The 15,951-nt window shown below is 44.6% G+C and overlaps 1 protein-coding gene across 1 annotated transcript; it reads right to left on the reverse strand.

Moving 5' to 3' along the window:
• Window positions 1-163: 163 nt before the first annotated feature.
• Window positions 164-15,923, reverse strand: kdm2ab (lysine (K)-specific demethylase 2Ab). Its single transcript, XM_071546484.1, has 23 exons — window positions 15,754-15,923; window positions 15,259-15,299; window positions 13,060-13,198; window positions 12,709-12,787; window positions 12,508-12,554; window positions 10,470-10,648; window positions 9,995-10,101; window positions 9,692-9,785; window positions 9,264-9,417; window positions 8,867-8,982; window positions 8,193-8,319; window positions 7,766-8,058; window positions 7,504-7,581; window positions 7,043-7,306; window positions 6,482-6,610; window positions 6,248-6,334; window positions 5,825-6,049; window positions 5,460-5,489; window positions 3,968-5,037; window positions 3,505-3,668; window positions 3,193-3,339; window positions 2,637-2,852; window positions 164-1,883 (listed from the first exon to the last, which is right to left on the reverse strand). Exons 2-23 carry the CDS (start codon window positions 15,292-15,294, stop codon window positions 1,702-1,704), a joined length of 3,963 nt encoding a protein of 1,320 aa, XP_071402585.1. The 5' UTR covers window positions 15,295-15,299; window positions 15,754-15,923; the 3' UTR covers window positions 164-1,701.
• Between the last annotated feature and the right edge of the window lie 28 nt (window positions 15,924-15,951).

Consider the following 15,951-nt stretch of genomic DNA (forward strand, 5'->3'; position numbering starts at 1 on the left):
TACAAACAATCCTTGCAGAACAAATTAACTCGTTTGAACAGAAAATCGACCATAATAGCAAATTGTGCACAAGAAACATGCAGTTGACAATGACTGTTTTGAATGCAAGTCTCACACACTTCAGTAAGAATCATATCTGGTCGTTACCCTTTATTTACCATTTTTTTTATTTTTCTTGAAAAATAACACAAATAACATAAAGTGAAAAAGCTTTCCGAAAATAATTACAATGCTACAGGATTTCCGTTTTCATATTCTAAAAGAGGAAAACACATTTACACAAAAGTATATATTTATATATTTATATTCTTTTTAGGGATATGGCAAGGAGAAGGGTCTGGGATGAGACCCTTGTTACAGAACCACTAAGACTTGAAGGGAACAGAGAAATGAGCACCCCGCCCACCCCACCCCAAAAAAATCATACATTTCTACATTTGAATTTGACAAGATAATGAAATTCAGTGAAAAGTAGGTACTCACATTTTCATTCATGAAAAAAACAAAAGATGCATGTATCAAAGAGGGGTGGGAAGGAGTTTCTTCCTAGAATATTAACATTTTTGTTCTAAATTTTATCTCTGTACAAAAACAAAGCAAGAGGAGTTTGGGAATAATAGCACCTGAATTCTAACGGTTGTTTGAGAATGCACCATTTATCTGACTCCGACTCCTCGCCTAACCCTGACCCCTGAACCTTACACTTAATACAACCCGCCCTCGTTGGGGTGTGGTCTTGTTGCCATGCCGATTGCCATTTCACACTGTCCTTTTACCCTCTCCAGCATCTCCATCCCTCCACCTCAGGGTGGGACTGAAACTAACAGTACAGTCAGACGGTCCATGTATACTTATCAAGTATACCACTGGGAATTTGCACCCAAACGTCTGACCAAGTCATACGTACAACTGGTAAACACAGGCTGTTTCAGTATCTCACTTTCCAAGTTGTGACATGTGACAGACCTTTCGCCTTTAGTCATGGGAAGGAAAAAAAAAATCACAAACAAGGCATTGCTTTTGTGCACAAAGCATCATAAAACCCTTAAAATTAGATACGGGCCTGTGACCCTGTGATACTCATTGGCCCTGACCTTTTCCATCCTAAAGAAGCACCTAAATGTAGCTGAAATCATATCATGAATATAAATTGGTCACAGCATAAATAAGAGTTTATGGGGACCAGCCGAATGCACCAAAACAGGAATATCCCGAGGCTGAATCTCAAACATCTCTGCTTATCTCCTCCTCACAGCTGGAGTCTGTGATGGAGTCAAGATGTGAGAATCTGCCTAAAGAAGGGTGGAGACAGCTTCCTCATAAAGCACTTGGTTAACAACAGCTAATCAATTCCCCATTCTCCCATTGCTTGCCATTTAAAAAAAAAAGACCTCCCACTTTGTCGCGCAATGTCGATTCCCAAACTCCAAAACTCCTGAGTCTCTTTTTCAGTACTCGGAAAAAAATAGAAATGTATACAACATTGAAAAGAAACATCGCTCCAGCCCTGACAACCCCCCCTTTTCACCATCACCAGTAAATGAGTAAGCGCTCCCAGTTTAGACCCCACCCCTCCTTTTGCGGAGTACAGGTGCTTCCCTGACTCTCGGAAGTCTTTTTCTGTGTCACACAGAGACAGTCTTGTCTTGACCGCCCCTCGGTGGGCCTCCACCACCTCTGCTGTCAGAGGGGGCGGGCGCTTTAGGATATCCTCTGGATGAGCTTTTCGTCCGATAGGCAGTAGAGGGTGTTGACGGACAGCTCCGAGATGAAGGCCTCGCAGGCCTTGCGGGAGACGCCTTTGCAGCCTCGCAGGTCGAGCAGTGAGATGCAAGAGAGGCGGCGGAGATACTTCAGACAAGTGTCTGTCAGCTTACTGCAGCCTGGAAGAGGAGCAGACAGACAGTGGACTCAAACAACTGAAGACAAGTCAATACTAGTGAAATTAAAATAATACAATCTACGTTTACATAGACAGCAGTAATCAAATATTAACCCAATTAAGACAATAGTCTGAATAAGAAATTGTAAACAGCATTTTCTGATTGCCTTAACCTGAATATGGTGACAGTCAGAGTAAGCATAATTCCATTAAGACATTTGGAGTATTCTGATTTTAGTCTCATTATTGAAAGGCATTTTAGACATGTATACTCCTTAATCCAACTATGACACTATCAGAGTATTTGCGGCTTTTTGTGACACAAGCAGCAATCCAACTGTTTGACGACGCATGCTCTCTTGTTTACAGAGGAAAAAGATGTCTCAACATTTTTGGCGTGAGGCTGAAACTGTCACAATGCTGTGGGCATCGAAACGTTAGTCTATTTGCACCTTCAATAAAGGCTTAAACTGTTTGTGTGCTCCAGTGATTCTCCTTTGTCCTATTAATCGGACTATGCTCCCGAGCACGTAAACGGGAATAGTTCTATAAACAAACCATGTAAACATCTTAATTGGAATATTATCTTGTTTAGAATATGGTCAATAGTCGGATTATTGCTGTCTATGTAAACGTAGTCAATGATAGTGTGCGTGTTGTTCATCCCTAAAATGACTTTTGTGTGTGGGTATGTGTTGTCCATTCCCATGAATGTTCCGACTCTTAACTCCTCCCATCTCTGTCCCTCTCTCACCTCCCAGGTTGAGTTCTGTGAGCGTGTTGCGGGTGGACGAGCCCACGGCGGTCAGTAGGTTGATGGAGTGGTCGCTGAGGCTGTTGCAGTGGGAAAGGTCCAGTCGTGTCAGCAGGGGCATGTGGCGGATCACCAGGCGCAGGGTGGAGTCGCCGATGTCCAGGCCCGCCAGGCGGAAACACTGCATGGTCCGCAACTGGCTGCGGTTGTCGCAGCCTGGAACAGAGAGGGGGGGGGGGGGGGGTGTAGGGGGAAAGGACAGGGAAGAGACCGGAGAGAGTAGGGAACAGAAAGGTACAAGAGGAGAGAGGGTGTGAGCAGAAAAATACAAAAGGTAGTGGAGATAGGACAGATTGTAGGAGAGTTAGGGGGAGAGGGGGAAAAGACAGAGGGAAAGAGAAGGGGAAATGAGAGGGAAGGTGATGGATAGAAAGTAGGGAATTAATTCTTGGATAAGAAAACTACTGCTGAGTTCATATGTATCCAGAAACACCCACAATCAAAGGCTCGATCAAACAATCAAACTCGAAAACTGTTCAAACTGTAGCCTACTCACCTGGAGGGGTGACCAGGTCCCTGATCTGAGAGTCTTTGACCCCGTCGGCAAACCGCAGGTCCAGAGAACGGAGGAGAGGGCAACCGGGGGAGCTGAGAGCCGAAATGGACGACCAAGAACAACCTGACAGCATCAGATCCTTCAACCCTGGAAATCAAGAGAGGGTTCAGTTTAACTCTAGTGTGCATTTTGTGCATGTATGAGTTTTAGGTTCAGGTGATACCATCACCACTGCAAACATGACAGATTCAGAGTTCATTGGAAAACCCTGGGATTAATTGTGTGTGTGTGTAAGTGTGTGTGTGTGCCTACCAGGCAGGCGGCCGATAAGCCAGCTGAGCTGTTTTTTGGAGATGTTGGTCCAGGAGAGATCCAGTGTGACCGGCTGTCGTTTGATGATACCTGTCAGGGCCTGGGGAGTGATGGTGCGCTTGATGCTCAGGTCAATCCGCGCCCATAGCCGCTTGTCTAGACACCTAAGGACAAGCACACACAAGGCAAAAACATTTATCCAGTTATCCATTTGCACAGAATTAAGTCTCTTCACAAAGACCCACCAACACAAACCCTATAATTATATACAAAACAACAGAACATCAACAGAGCATAGGGTTGCATAGCCTCTATACATTATAGACACATACACTAATGTGATCCTCAACAGAACAATCAACAAAGGTGAAAAACTTAACATGATTAAATGTCAACACTTGCACTCTTTGAGTTTGCAATAAAAAAAAATCTGTTCCTATGATACTGACTGATGAAGTCTTACCATTTGTACCAGTTCTTGCAGACAGCCATGCAGACACAGAGATCTGCTCGACTTAAGTAGCGGAAGACAGACACCCACACCTCCCTCTCGCAGCCCGGCCCGCTCCCTCCGTTCTCCCTCTCCGCCTCGCTCCCTCCCTCCTGCAGGGCCGACAGGGGGATGCGGAGCGGGGAAATCTGAGAGGACGAAGAGGAGGCGGCGCCATTGTTCAGTTTAGCTGGCCGGCCCGGCCTTGCTCTTTTAGAGACCTCCAGCCTCTCTGGGTGGGAGGAGCGAGAGTGTGCGTGTCCGCTGCGGGTGTGCGGTGGGGTGTGCCGATCGGAGTGCGACGGGTGATGTTCGGGGCGGGGGCCGTGGTTTCTGATGGGGGGCCGGACGAGAGCCCTGGACTGGCTGTGCATCGCGGAAGCGGCAGTTCGGGGCGCGATGGCCGCCTCTAGTTTGGGGACGATGGCTGATGGATCCCGCTTGGCCCTGGATGGCCTCTGGAGTGTCACTTTCAGATACGAGCCTTTCACCAGGCCGTCCTTGTCCCCCGTTTGGCTGTCCTGCTCCATCTCCTCCTCTTCGTCCTCCTCCGCTCCGTTTTGGTTGGCCACCTCGCTCCCTTCCTCTTCTCCTCTTTCTTTGGCTGCTCTTCCTCCTCTCCTCGCCTGCGGTTGGTTCTCTTTATCCCCTCCCCTTCCTCCGTTCTCCCTCCTCTCCTCTTCCTCCTCCTCCTCCTCGTCGCTGCTACTGCTGCTGCTGCTGGTGCTGTTGTCCTCGCTCTCCTCCTCCTCCATCTCTCCGTGGCTTCTCCCTCCTCTCATCCCTCGTCCTGCCCCTCCCCCCCGCAGTCTCACCCCCCTTCCCCTCCCTCTGCGGGGCTCTCCCCTTGGCTCCAGTACCAGACTGGGGGAAGACTGCTGCTGCTGGAAGGGCGCCGTGCTTACAGGAGAGCTGCGGTAAGGTGAGCCGCTCGCCCAGGTGGACCCCCGGCCTCTGCCCCGAGACAGTCTGCTGGTTGGGGAGCGCAGCCGGGACAGGAGCCTGGAGCCCAGCAGCCTGGGAGAACGATCTTGAGACTGCTTCTGTTGGGAGAGAAAGGGGAGGAGAAAAAAGGGAAGGGGAGAGGGCAACGAAAAAGGAAAGATAAGCTTCGAGGATGATATATAGCATAGATATAGCATTCTGTACGTTGTACTGCAACATACATAATGATAATATGTGACAGATCAACAAATGTATACCTTCTGAACTATTTTGTTAAAAATACAAAGAAAAAATAAAAGACTGTTAAAAATAAAAGACTGTTAAACAACTCCCTACCACATAGCAACCAGATCAATGTTTAATCAAGCAGTGCCAACTGTGCTTAATGGAAATGGTTGGACGATATTTTTGACAAAGCGAATTGCTTGGCCAAAACTACCCTTTGTATAATACTGCATATCTATTGTATAACTTCACAACTGCGTTACAGAATCTTTGCAGAGATATGCGCATTGCTTACCGCTAAGATTTTGCTGCGCTCCAGTTTTATCTGCAATGAAAAGAAAATTGGGGGGGGGGATAAGATAAATGACAAACAAGAGAAAACATAATAATCACACATGTACAGTGTTTTTCCCGCCTTACAATAGGTCTTTGGTCTTTGGAGGTGGCCCTGGTAGAATGTGCTAAGTTGCATATTAGTGGCATCAACCATACCAATTTCAGGGTGCAAGCTTTATCAAGGTGAAGCGTGAAGACTTTCTAAGATCTCTTTAATGACAGAATGAAATGTAAGAATTCTCACTGCAGTCACAAAAAAAATACCCACTGCAGGAAAACCCTGATATAGGCCCTCTGGCTTTTATTAACTCTCCAGTCCCTTACCCTCTTCCTGAGTCTGAACTCCAGTGCACTCGCTCTCTTGCGGTTCTGTTGATGCTGCAGTAGCAGTCTCTGAGAGGGTGGGGGTGCCGTGGGTCGGGATGGGGGCCTGCCGCGTCTCCCCCTCCTCATCCCTTCACCCACACCAATGCCCTCCCGGTGGGCGAGCTTGGACGGCTGCAAGGAGGTTGAGTCCTCTGACTCTACACTTCCCTCGTCGCTGGAAGACTGAGGTGGGAGGGACAAAGACAGAAAGAGAGACAGGTTTCAGTCTTCAATGCCAACCATATGTTTGGTGGTAGGAATTGTTACAGGAAAGAAGGGAGGAAACAATGTCGAGAGTGAACGAGTGTACCTGAGAGTCAGAGAGTGAGCGATTGAGCCAGAGAAACAGAAAGAGAGAGAAGAGCAGATGTGTGTTGGTACCTCTGAGGCTGAGCCTTTGCCTTGGTAACATTTGGGACATTCCCAGCAGCTCGGCAAATCCTTGTTGATTCTCCCCTCACCAGGTTCCTGACACATAGAGAAGAATTAAGAGTTAGAAACAGCTAGTAAGCAAGAAACTTTGATACACAAAACACTGTTTTGTAAGCAGCAACACCAACCACTTAATAAATGAGTTACAGTGTATAACCTTTTGTATGTTTGAAACCTACTCACCTTGATGCATTCAGGATGGGCAATCTGGGCGCAGATAGAGCACTCCATGAGTGTGTGAGTGGAGGAATCTGATTCTTCAGATTCCCCTTCTCCACACACGGCACACCGCGCCGTGTTCGGCAAGGCAGGCTAGCGGAAGACAGGGGAGCTGTTACTACCTCGCAGAGTTGGATGTTATTGAACATTACACTGTAATTTAATAACTTTTTCCAAGCAACAAGTAGTGTAATTAATTATCCTTTCAATTTGTCTATTAATATTACAGTAACAAATCAAAAAACAGCTTTACTTTACTTTTAGTCACTTTTGTTATCACCCCATATAAATATCAGACTGTAGTTGAATTATCCAATAACTATATCCCACCCCATCCCTCAATTAATTTTCACCAGAATTACAGAAACATTGGACATCGAGGCCATTTGGTTATCTTGATCATTCACAGAGAATCCTGATTTTTGAAGGTGCTTCTTTAGCTGGTGCCCCAGAGGGTTCAAGATGCCACACACATACATACACACACACACACACACACACACACTAATGGGCATGACAACTTACCGCCAGACACTGTCTCATGATGCAGCTCTTCTTCATGCGGCCGGGCCCGCCAAACTTCCTCATGTCGTGGCAGTACTGGCAGGTGCCGCACTCCTTCCTGCAGCAGGCAGCGCAGCGCTTGCACCTCACCCGTCTGCGCCTCAGGGCGGAGATGGAGGAGGCGGGTTTGGCTGGCCGTGGGACCTGGGGCTTGTGGAGGGAGGGGCCCAACCGAGGACGGTAGAGGACAGGGGGAGGGGGTGTGGGTGGCTGGTACCACATTGGCTGTATAGGGATGGGACAACAACTGGTATTACCATACATTGCGGTAAAAAGCATTGCCATTGTTATGACCCATTTTGCTAATTTTTTTTTTTGCTAAAATGCAATACAATACTCCATATGATGCAGCCCCGATGCCTACATAGTTGTTTTGTAAAACTATGTAGCTAATAACTTGTTTAAACATGTTCTCTGCTCACCCTTTTGGGCCACTTGACGATGGGCTCTCCTGTGTAGGACAGCTTGGGGTTATCACTGGAGTGCTCATTCAGAAGAGCCTGGACACGAGAGAGTAAAGGAGAAGAAAGAGGAAGAAGATGAAAGATATTCAGGTTGGTACCAAGGCACAACTTGCTAGGCAAACAAATGACAAACTGTAATATCTGTTTATATAATTGCAAGTTCACACGCTCTTAAATCTGTGTAAATCCACCACTCTACAGGAAGTAGGCCGACACCCACCCTCATGTCCTGGAGCAGGGCAGAGGCGTTCCTGATCCCAGCGGGGACACACTTCTTGTGGGCTGGCAGCTCCTCCAGCTTCCCCAGGAGGTTCCACAGGCCCTCCAGTTCAAAGGGGGTCAGGTTGGGCCGAGGCTTAGCGGCTTGAGCTTCCTCCTCCTCCTCCTCCTCCTCCTCTTTGACTTCTTCTTCCTCCTTGACCTTGCTCTCCTCATTTTCAGTGTCACTGTCGGCTCCATTGGAGGTGCCATTCCTGGCCTGGATGCTAGCTTCAAAGTCGGCGCGGGTCAGTCCTGAAAAAGGGAAGCAAGGATGGAGAATGTGTCAGTGACTGCATGAATTAATGCGTGTGTATGTGAGAAATAATTAGCTAATAAGAAAAAGAAAGTGATGTTTGTAATTGTGTGTGCTGTGCATCAGTCCTCACCTATTCCTAGGGAGTATTTCTGGAACTCGGGGGTGAGGTGGGAGACATTGGTCAGACAGTAGAGGTATCTCTCCAGGACGTACCAGCACATCTCATAGTAGAACGGGTAACGGAACTTCGCTGGCACCTGGAGGAAGACGACAACATCAAGGGATCAAATCAAGACGACATGAACCAGAGAAAAGTATGTACTGAATGCTGACATTTGGTAAGAAACTAAAAATGATATGTGTATTTAGGGCTGCATGGTTATAGCGAAAATGTGATCCTGAACATTTTGCTAGATACTGTGATCACAATCATGTATCTTGATGATTTGAGGAACAAAATTATTAATCTTACCATCTTGACTACTTTCAGTTACAGTGGACATTTTAAGTCATCCACATACGATTACTAAAACTGCAACATATGATTACACACATTTAATTGTGCAGCCTTATGCTTCTTAAGAAATGTGACTTCTTAAGAAAGAAGTCACACTATTGAGAAATGAATCTGTCATTACAATTTTGCTCGTCTCAGTGATTAAATTACATGCAAGCCAACAGAATCAGCCTCTGAATCATGCCTTGCCAAATCACAAAATCTGAAGCAATCGCCAATATGTGAAGACAGAACTGTTCATCACTAGTAGTGGCAAGTCTACAGTCTGCGTGCAAGGTGCTGCTCACCCGTGTGCGATCCTCAATACTGTAGATGTTGAGCTGCATCGGGATGTTGAAGCTGTGGAGGAAATTCCCCCCGAACACCAGCGTGTCCTCTGGGGTGTAAACGGCATGGATCCAGCCTAAAACACAGCAGACACAGGATGGTGGTGGTGTGTGGAGATGGTGAAGTGTGTGTGTGTGTGTTTATGTAGGTTTATAGCCATGTTCATCTACCCTTGAAAGAACATAATTTACTGAGAAAAGGAAAAGAGTTACATTTTAAAGTTGGACGCGAGTTCAAAGTTAAGTAAGGTTTTGATAAGGTTTTGGGTATGGGATCGTGAAAGTAAGATTCTTGAAGTCTTTCCTGCAGAAGGAACAATGTTTGTATATGTATCAGTGCTGTGTTGTAGTAGCATACCTGATGGGATCATGAAGGTGTAGCCCTGCTTGAGCTCTATCCTCTGGCAGTCATGACACTTGTCCCCCAGGAAGATGTCTCCCTGTTTCCCTGATAAAACCCAGTTCTCATACATCTCCAGGTTCTGGGGGGAAGGTGGAATCAGCCAGAACACCTGCATGGGTCCGGGGTTAAAGGTCACATGTATAGCTTTTGGTCAACAAAGACATAAAGCAAAATCCGTTGCAAAATTTGTTGAACCTATGCTGAGAGGAAGTTGAAAAGCAATACAGAGTGACTGGCCAAGATCAGATTTGACCAATTCACTAGTGTCAGCACAACTGAAATAGGCAGCTGGCACTCTAAACTTCTCAAAAGTATCCAGCGGATCACAACAAGCAGCTAAACTCTACAATCTACAGTTCATCTGGTGTAAGACCTAGACCGACCTTTCCTCCTCGCAGGATGTGGTACCAAACGGAAGTGCCTCCGAAGTCAATGTGGAAGTCTGTGAAGCAGCCCTGCACACTCATCAGACAGTACCTGGGAGAGGTGGAGGGAAGGAGAGGGAAAAAGAAAAAGCACAAGCACGGTAAAGACAGACGTTAAAAGGTTGAGATGGAAAGGAGAAAATGAAAAGGCATAAAGAGATTTAAAAATCAGGAAATCACTGACGTAAGATGTGATCAGAATTATGCATGAACCAAAGCACAGTAAACATAAAGCATTTCTGAGGTCTTTCATCTACTCACTTCTGTACTTTGGGGTAATGCATGTCTATGATGGCGTTGGTGGAGTCTCTCTGTCTCTCCTTGAGATGGCGGGGCCACATGTTGTCCACCCAGTCAATCAGATCCACCTGAATCATTAGGAGAGTAAATTGGTAAAGAAGTTCATACAAATTGTCTGAACCAGGCCCACAAATTCAATGACAATCTGATCAGTGTCCTGCAAAAACTGTTCTTAAATTTTTTGGACTATAACTGACAAGTGACACCGTCACCTGTATGTACAGGAGGTCTCTACCCTGGGGCCGAGCCAAAGAACTGAAAATGTATTGTAAAATGTCAAAAACGCAGGCACGTAATTAGGGAAATTAGCCAGTCTTTGTGTGTTTTAGGTAATGTGTCAATGAGAACTGTGCTGTGGCTTAAAACTACTTGCATATCTGGATTATTTGACAAAGTTCAAGGCCTTGAGTATGTGTGTGATTATGCGTGTTCTCACCGAAGCCGGACGTTTGACCAGGTTCTCTAGCTTGGTGTGGCTGAACTCCAGGCTGATGACGTTGTAGAGCTTCTCACGCTCTGAGGCCGGCGTCTCGAAGTAGCGGCGCCACTGGGCCATGGACATCTCAATGCCCTTCTGGGTGTTCACGTCCATCACGTCCACAATGCGCCGGCTGCCTGTGGGAGAAGGGAAAGAGAGTCAGCAACTGAGCCCGTTAGCCGCCAAACGATCAGTGAGCTAAAGGTCTAACATACGGACATCAAAGACTGCGTTTACATGGACTTGAGTATCCCGGTTATGAGGCTTATCCCGATTTTGATCATATTCAGGATATGGCGTTTACATGGAACACAGAGAAATCTGGGTATTCATATCCCCGTATACATGATAAATACTAGTATGCCGGTTACTGATTACTGCATGCTATTTGCGCAGGCGCCTGTGATGTTTACAACACAAACCGGCAATTTAGAAATTGTTAATCTGATATTCCTCTGTAACTGTTAACCTTAACTTAATTTGACTGTGGCTATTGCAAATGAGACCACTTTGGCTTATAGCGGGCTTAGCACTATTAAATGCCAACATCACGTTGTGGATTTGGCTTATCCACTTTATTGCCAGCAATGGGAGAAGAGAGCGACAGGAAATATTATGTGTCCTCCACTTTGACCGGTGTCAGGCTGGCTAAAATTTGAAAGTTGCTGGATAAGAGCCACTTCTTTTGTTTTGATGTTTGGCCACGTAGTAATTTTTCTTTAGTATTTTCCACCGTGACCTGACTTGCTCCACTGTACGTGTTGGGAAACCGGCGTCCTGTAGTCTGTATACTACAGACTTGAATAGGTCAGCATTTCGATGCTTTCTCCCATCTAAACTGCCAAGTATATTTAATTCTTTCATCACCGAAAGACAAAACTCTGTTTCCTCATCGCTCCAGAAGTGAGACACTCTTGTTACCGCCATTGTTTGTGTTTTTCTGTTACGTCACTTGGCTGAAGCCGCACCTGCGCAGGTAGTCGGCAGCGGTCAGAAACCGGGATAAGATGTATACATGCAACCGTATCCCGGTTTCTTTCGGAGTACTCCAGCTAGCATAATCTGGTTTCTCAAAACCGGGATAAGGGCTTATCCAGGTTTCTGAAATCGGGATATGTTTACATGCGCAAACACAAAAACGGGATACTTCAAAAACCCGATCATAACCGGGATACTCAAGTCCATGTAAACGCAGTCATAGAGAGGCTGTTCAAATTACATAGTGATAGAACACAAAATGTAGCCATAATAATGCAGGATAAAGAAAGGAGATGGAAACTTTTATGTAATGCATGCACACATGGTAATATCAGCCATTTTGGATTAAAATGCCCAGCAAATGGCATATGGTATGTTGCTTTACATTGGCCCCCTTTACACCTTGCATTAAAATGCGTTTTGGGTGATCGGATTGCAATCGGATAGTGCTTGACCACATGAAAGTACAGGTGTAAATGCACCCAAGATGCATTGAGGACGGATTGTGATCCGATCGGCCAAACCACCTCCGGAGGTGGTCAGGGACGCATTGTGACCACATTGAACACAAGTGTAAATGCAATTGCGTTTTCAATCCACATACAACAACTACGTGGGCGGAAATACGTAATCGCGCGCCACTTTCGTCTTCGGCATTCCAGTTGTTGAAGACGGCTTCTTCCCCCGCTTCCAAAAGCAAGCATAAGTCCATACAATAGCGCGGCTTCACGGATGGGTATCATCTTTTTTTCTTTTTTTTTTTGGACCCGCGCAAACGAGAGGAGGATGTGACGTTCGGTTGTTTGAGCTGGACAGAGCAATCAGATCTCAATTGGATCTCAATGTGGACACTGGAGACACATATTAATACCAGGTGTAAATGTAATCAGGTTAAATCATATCTAGATACAATCTGGATACAAGACGCATTTTAATGCAAGGTGTAAAGGGGGCCACAGATATGGGAGTGAAAGGAATGCTGTCCTTTACTCTGAAAGAGCACATAACAGGAACTTACCAACAAACAACTTGACATCGCTCACGCTGAAATCAGAGTCTGGCATTCTGCAAAGGAGAGGTGATTCCTTGTTACATTTTTTTCCATTTCTCCCCCTGATACATAATCAAACAGGCTTATTGATATTTGCTTTGAACTAATCTTAAAACAAACTTTGCAGAGTATACATTTATGAATGAACAATAAGTGAGAGCAACTTACTCTATGCCGAGGCCATCTGCCTTCTCAAAGATAAGGGGGTCCCTGAGCCCTTCCCTCTGAATGTACTCAAATGTGAAGTCTAGAAACAAGATACACACAGACATCGCCACAGAGTTATTAAAACAGAAAACTTGAATTGCCAAAATAACATTCAGTTCACCAGAACTGACAGGGACAACACTCGTAGTCCATTATTACAGGGTTCAAAACTTGCATCATCAAGCAACAAAGCCAATAGAACAAACAGCTAGCCTTAATTCTCTTCTCATAGCATTAGGTATTCAGAGAAACTGGTTCATAAAAAGTATACCAAAAAAATGTATCTTTCTTAGTTAGAAGTTGACATCTGACCTTTGCCCTCCATGCGTTTGACCAGGTCAGAGTTGAACCTGTCGCACAGCAACTTCTCATCCAGGTCGAACGTCCGTTTCCCTTCAATTTCGTCATCTGAGATTCCATCGTCCTGGTAGCGGCGCCGCGTGCCCGTGCGCTAGTGACAGAAAAAGATTTCCATTAACCCAGAGTCAGAGCTAAACAATATAATTTGCAGTGAGCAAGAGAAAGAGGACGGAAGCAGAGGACTGGAATAACCTGCAGTGAGCTATTTGGGCTGTTTACCATGGCAAATTTCTGCCTCCTCCACAACACGCCCTCTACGCCTTACATCTGACTGCACTGGAGATATTTCAGTATCATGATAAAGCTAGAATATAGCAGCCAATAGTCAGATAGCAATGCTGGATGGATCACCATTGTTTACAACAGACTTCACCTGTAAAAGTCACACATATGGCCACAAGTACATATTAGAAGAGGGCTTCAGAGATTGGCTTGGTAAGAGAACTAGATGCGAAAGCAAGCTAGCTGTAAATGACTAAGGGTGTATTCCAGCTGTGAAGTACCAACCAAAGGACAATTGGTATCACAGCAAGAGTTCCCACCAAACTACCCTTGGGAGAAATAAAACACTAAACTACTAATTGACTGGTTCTCATCTCTCTGATAATATATCAATACTATGAGCATTTATATCCAAGAGAGGTGCAAAATAGTAAATATCAATAGCCCTCTGCAACATAGCTTGTCATTTTAAATGTCCTCATTGGATCCTTCATCTTTTAAGATCACAGGAGCTGTCCCTGATCTTTGATTTATTGGTAAACATAGGGCTGGGCAATAATTCAATATTATTGTTAATCGTCTTTCAGTGGAATCATATCGTCATGATACGATATCATGATATATAGTAGATGATATATGGCAATACACAATTCTGTTGTCTAAACTGATAACAAGCCAATTTTATTTTAAAACTCTGACAAAATGAGGGATGAAACATTTTATGGAATATTATTTGAACATTTCAGACTTTTTTTTAACACACTTACTATTAACATGCAGTTCAATGTGACGAACATCAATTTGATTATTCAACATGATGTGATTTTGCATAACTAAGCCATATAGTGACTTATATAGATATTTTTTTTTTTAAATCCTTATGATTATCATATTGATTTCATGCATATCGCCCAGCCCTAGGTAGAAGTATGAAAAATCGAATAATGAGAAAACACAAAAGCATTCACCCTAGGAAAGGATGAAACCACAATAAATGATTCCACACTGACAATGATCAGTCAGCCAGCTACTCAACAGTTCATGTGGGAACCAAACAATACAGCATTACAATAGCAGGGGTTAATCTTCTACACACACTGCCCCCCTTACTCCCCCACTGCCATTCACCCTCTGCACTACTGCTTGGCTAGACAGATGGATAAAGCACAACACCCCCACTCTCAAATCTCCCCACCCCCATCCCTTCACCACAACTATGGTATTATCTAAACTCGGATGCTCCTTCCATGAATTATTGGCAGATGCACAAAACCTAGGAATTTAACTATACAACACAATCACAATAATTATCATGATAGAAAACCCATTGTGATTTCAATACAAAATGATAAAAAATAACAACAAATGGATTTCAATAAATTGCAGTAAAACTGATTGGATGCTGTTGTTTGACATTGTAGTCTACAACAAATAGCCTAGGTCTACACATACTTCCCAAGACCCATCAATAATGGCATCAAAAGCCCTATTTCATCTACAATTATGTATTGTTTCGATCTCATTTAGTCAACTATCAGAATCTAATAAGTATTGATGAATAAAGACAGAGATTGAGCTTGTCCCAGTTGTTTTCATTATTTTTCAACCTGGTAAAAAATGGTTAGCGAGGTGAAGCAAGGTCAGCACAGATGCCTTCAGGTCTGACAGTGAACTTGAACTTGTCTTGAACCCTCACTGTCTTGAGACAGGTTCATTATTAGTGTACCAAACGGCTTTCCAAAACAACAGAGGTGAATGGTTGACATTACACAAAGTGCTGATTTAAAGCAGTCCACAACAAGCCAACAATGAATTTACAGTCCGGTCAACTGATCCTCGTGTTATCCCAGGGCTTCACCCACAACTTTGAAGAAAAGCGCATAACAATGACATTGTAAACATAGACTAGTACTATGGGGAGCTACTCACCAGGCGTTTGCTGTAACGTGTATGCGGGTCCTCCATAATCTCTAGTAGAGAAACAAAGTTTGGGAAGTAAGTTAGATAAATTACAAAACGCATTCATGTCAAAATTTACTTTGTTTTGACAGTTTGTCAGGTAGAAACACGACCCCTCTCTGTAGAGAAGCTAGCTAGTGAACCTAGCTATCGTTAGCGAACAGTGTTGTTTTAGCAAGCAAGCTAACGTTAGCAACAAGCATACAACGATTAACATTCACGTAAAATTGTAAGTCTCACATCAGTGTGTTAAGTGGTCCCACAAACACTGATTGGAGCAACTCTAATTTAAGATGAATAATCCGAAATAATGTGTACAGTTGCTGGCATTAGTTAACTAACGTTATCCGCTAATGTAAACTAGCCGATAGCAGTCCCTTTCATAAGTCGTCGGCTACGTTAGCGCTAGCTAGAGCTAGCTAGCTGACATTAGCTCTACGGCAGTTGTTAGACTCTTTATCATACCTCTGTCTGAAGTCCGTTTACCGGTAGTGGTCAAGGTAACGTTTCCGAACTAAAGCTTGTATAGGCTCTCAGTTAAGTTTCTCCCCATGTTATGTAATAACGGCTATGCATATTGTTATGTTTGTTATTGTGCGATAAAGTTAAGACGGTTCGACGCGTCGATCCGCCATTTTCAGCTGGGCACAAAACACACACACA

This window comes from Centroberyx affinis, unplaced genomic scaffold (genome assembly GCF_046629955.1).
Source record: "Centroberyx affinis isolate AG114_WGS23_722 - 3 ecotype Tasmania unplaced genomic scaffold, CSIRO-AGI_Caff_v1 ptg005284l_1, whole genome shotgun sequence".
Classification (NCBI taxonomy): domain Eukaryota; kingdom Metazoa; phylum Chordata; class Actinopteri; order Beryciformes; family Berycidae; genus Centroberyx; species Centroberyx affinis.

Bases quoted from the DNA above. Each gene is read 5' to 3' on its own strand.
- kdm2ab (XM_071546484.1), bottom strand. From the start codon at position 15,294: ATGGAGGACCCGCATACACGTTACAGCAAACGCCTG. The intron at 9,786-9,994 runs GTGAGTAGATGA...CACCTCTCCCAG, and splicing joins CATTACCCCAAAGTACAGAA to GTACTGTCTGATGAGTGTGC. The intron at 9,418-9,691 runs GTCGGTCTAGGT...GGACCCATGCAG, and splicing joins ACATCCTGCGAGGAGGAAAG to GTGTTCTGGCTGATTCCACC.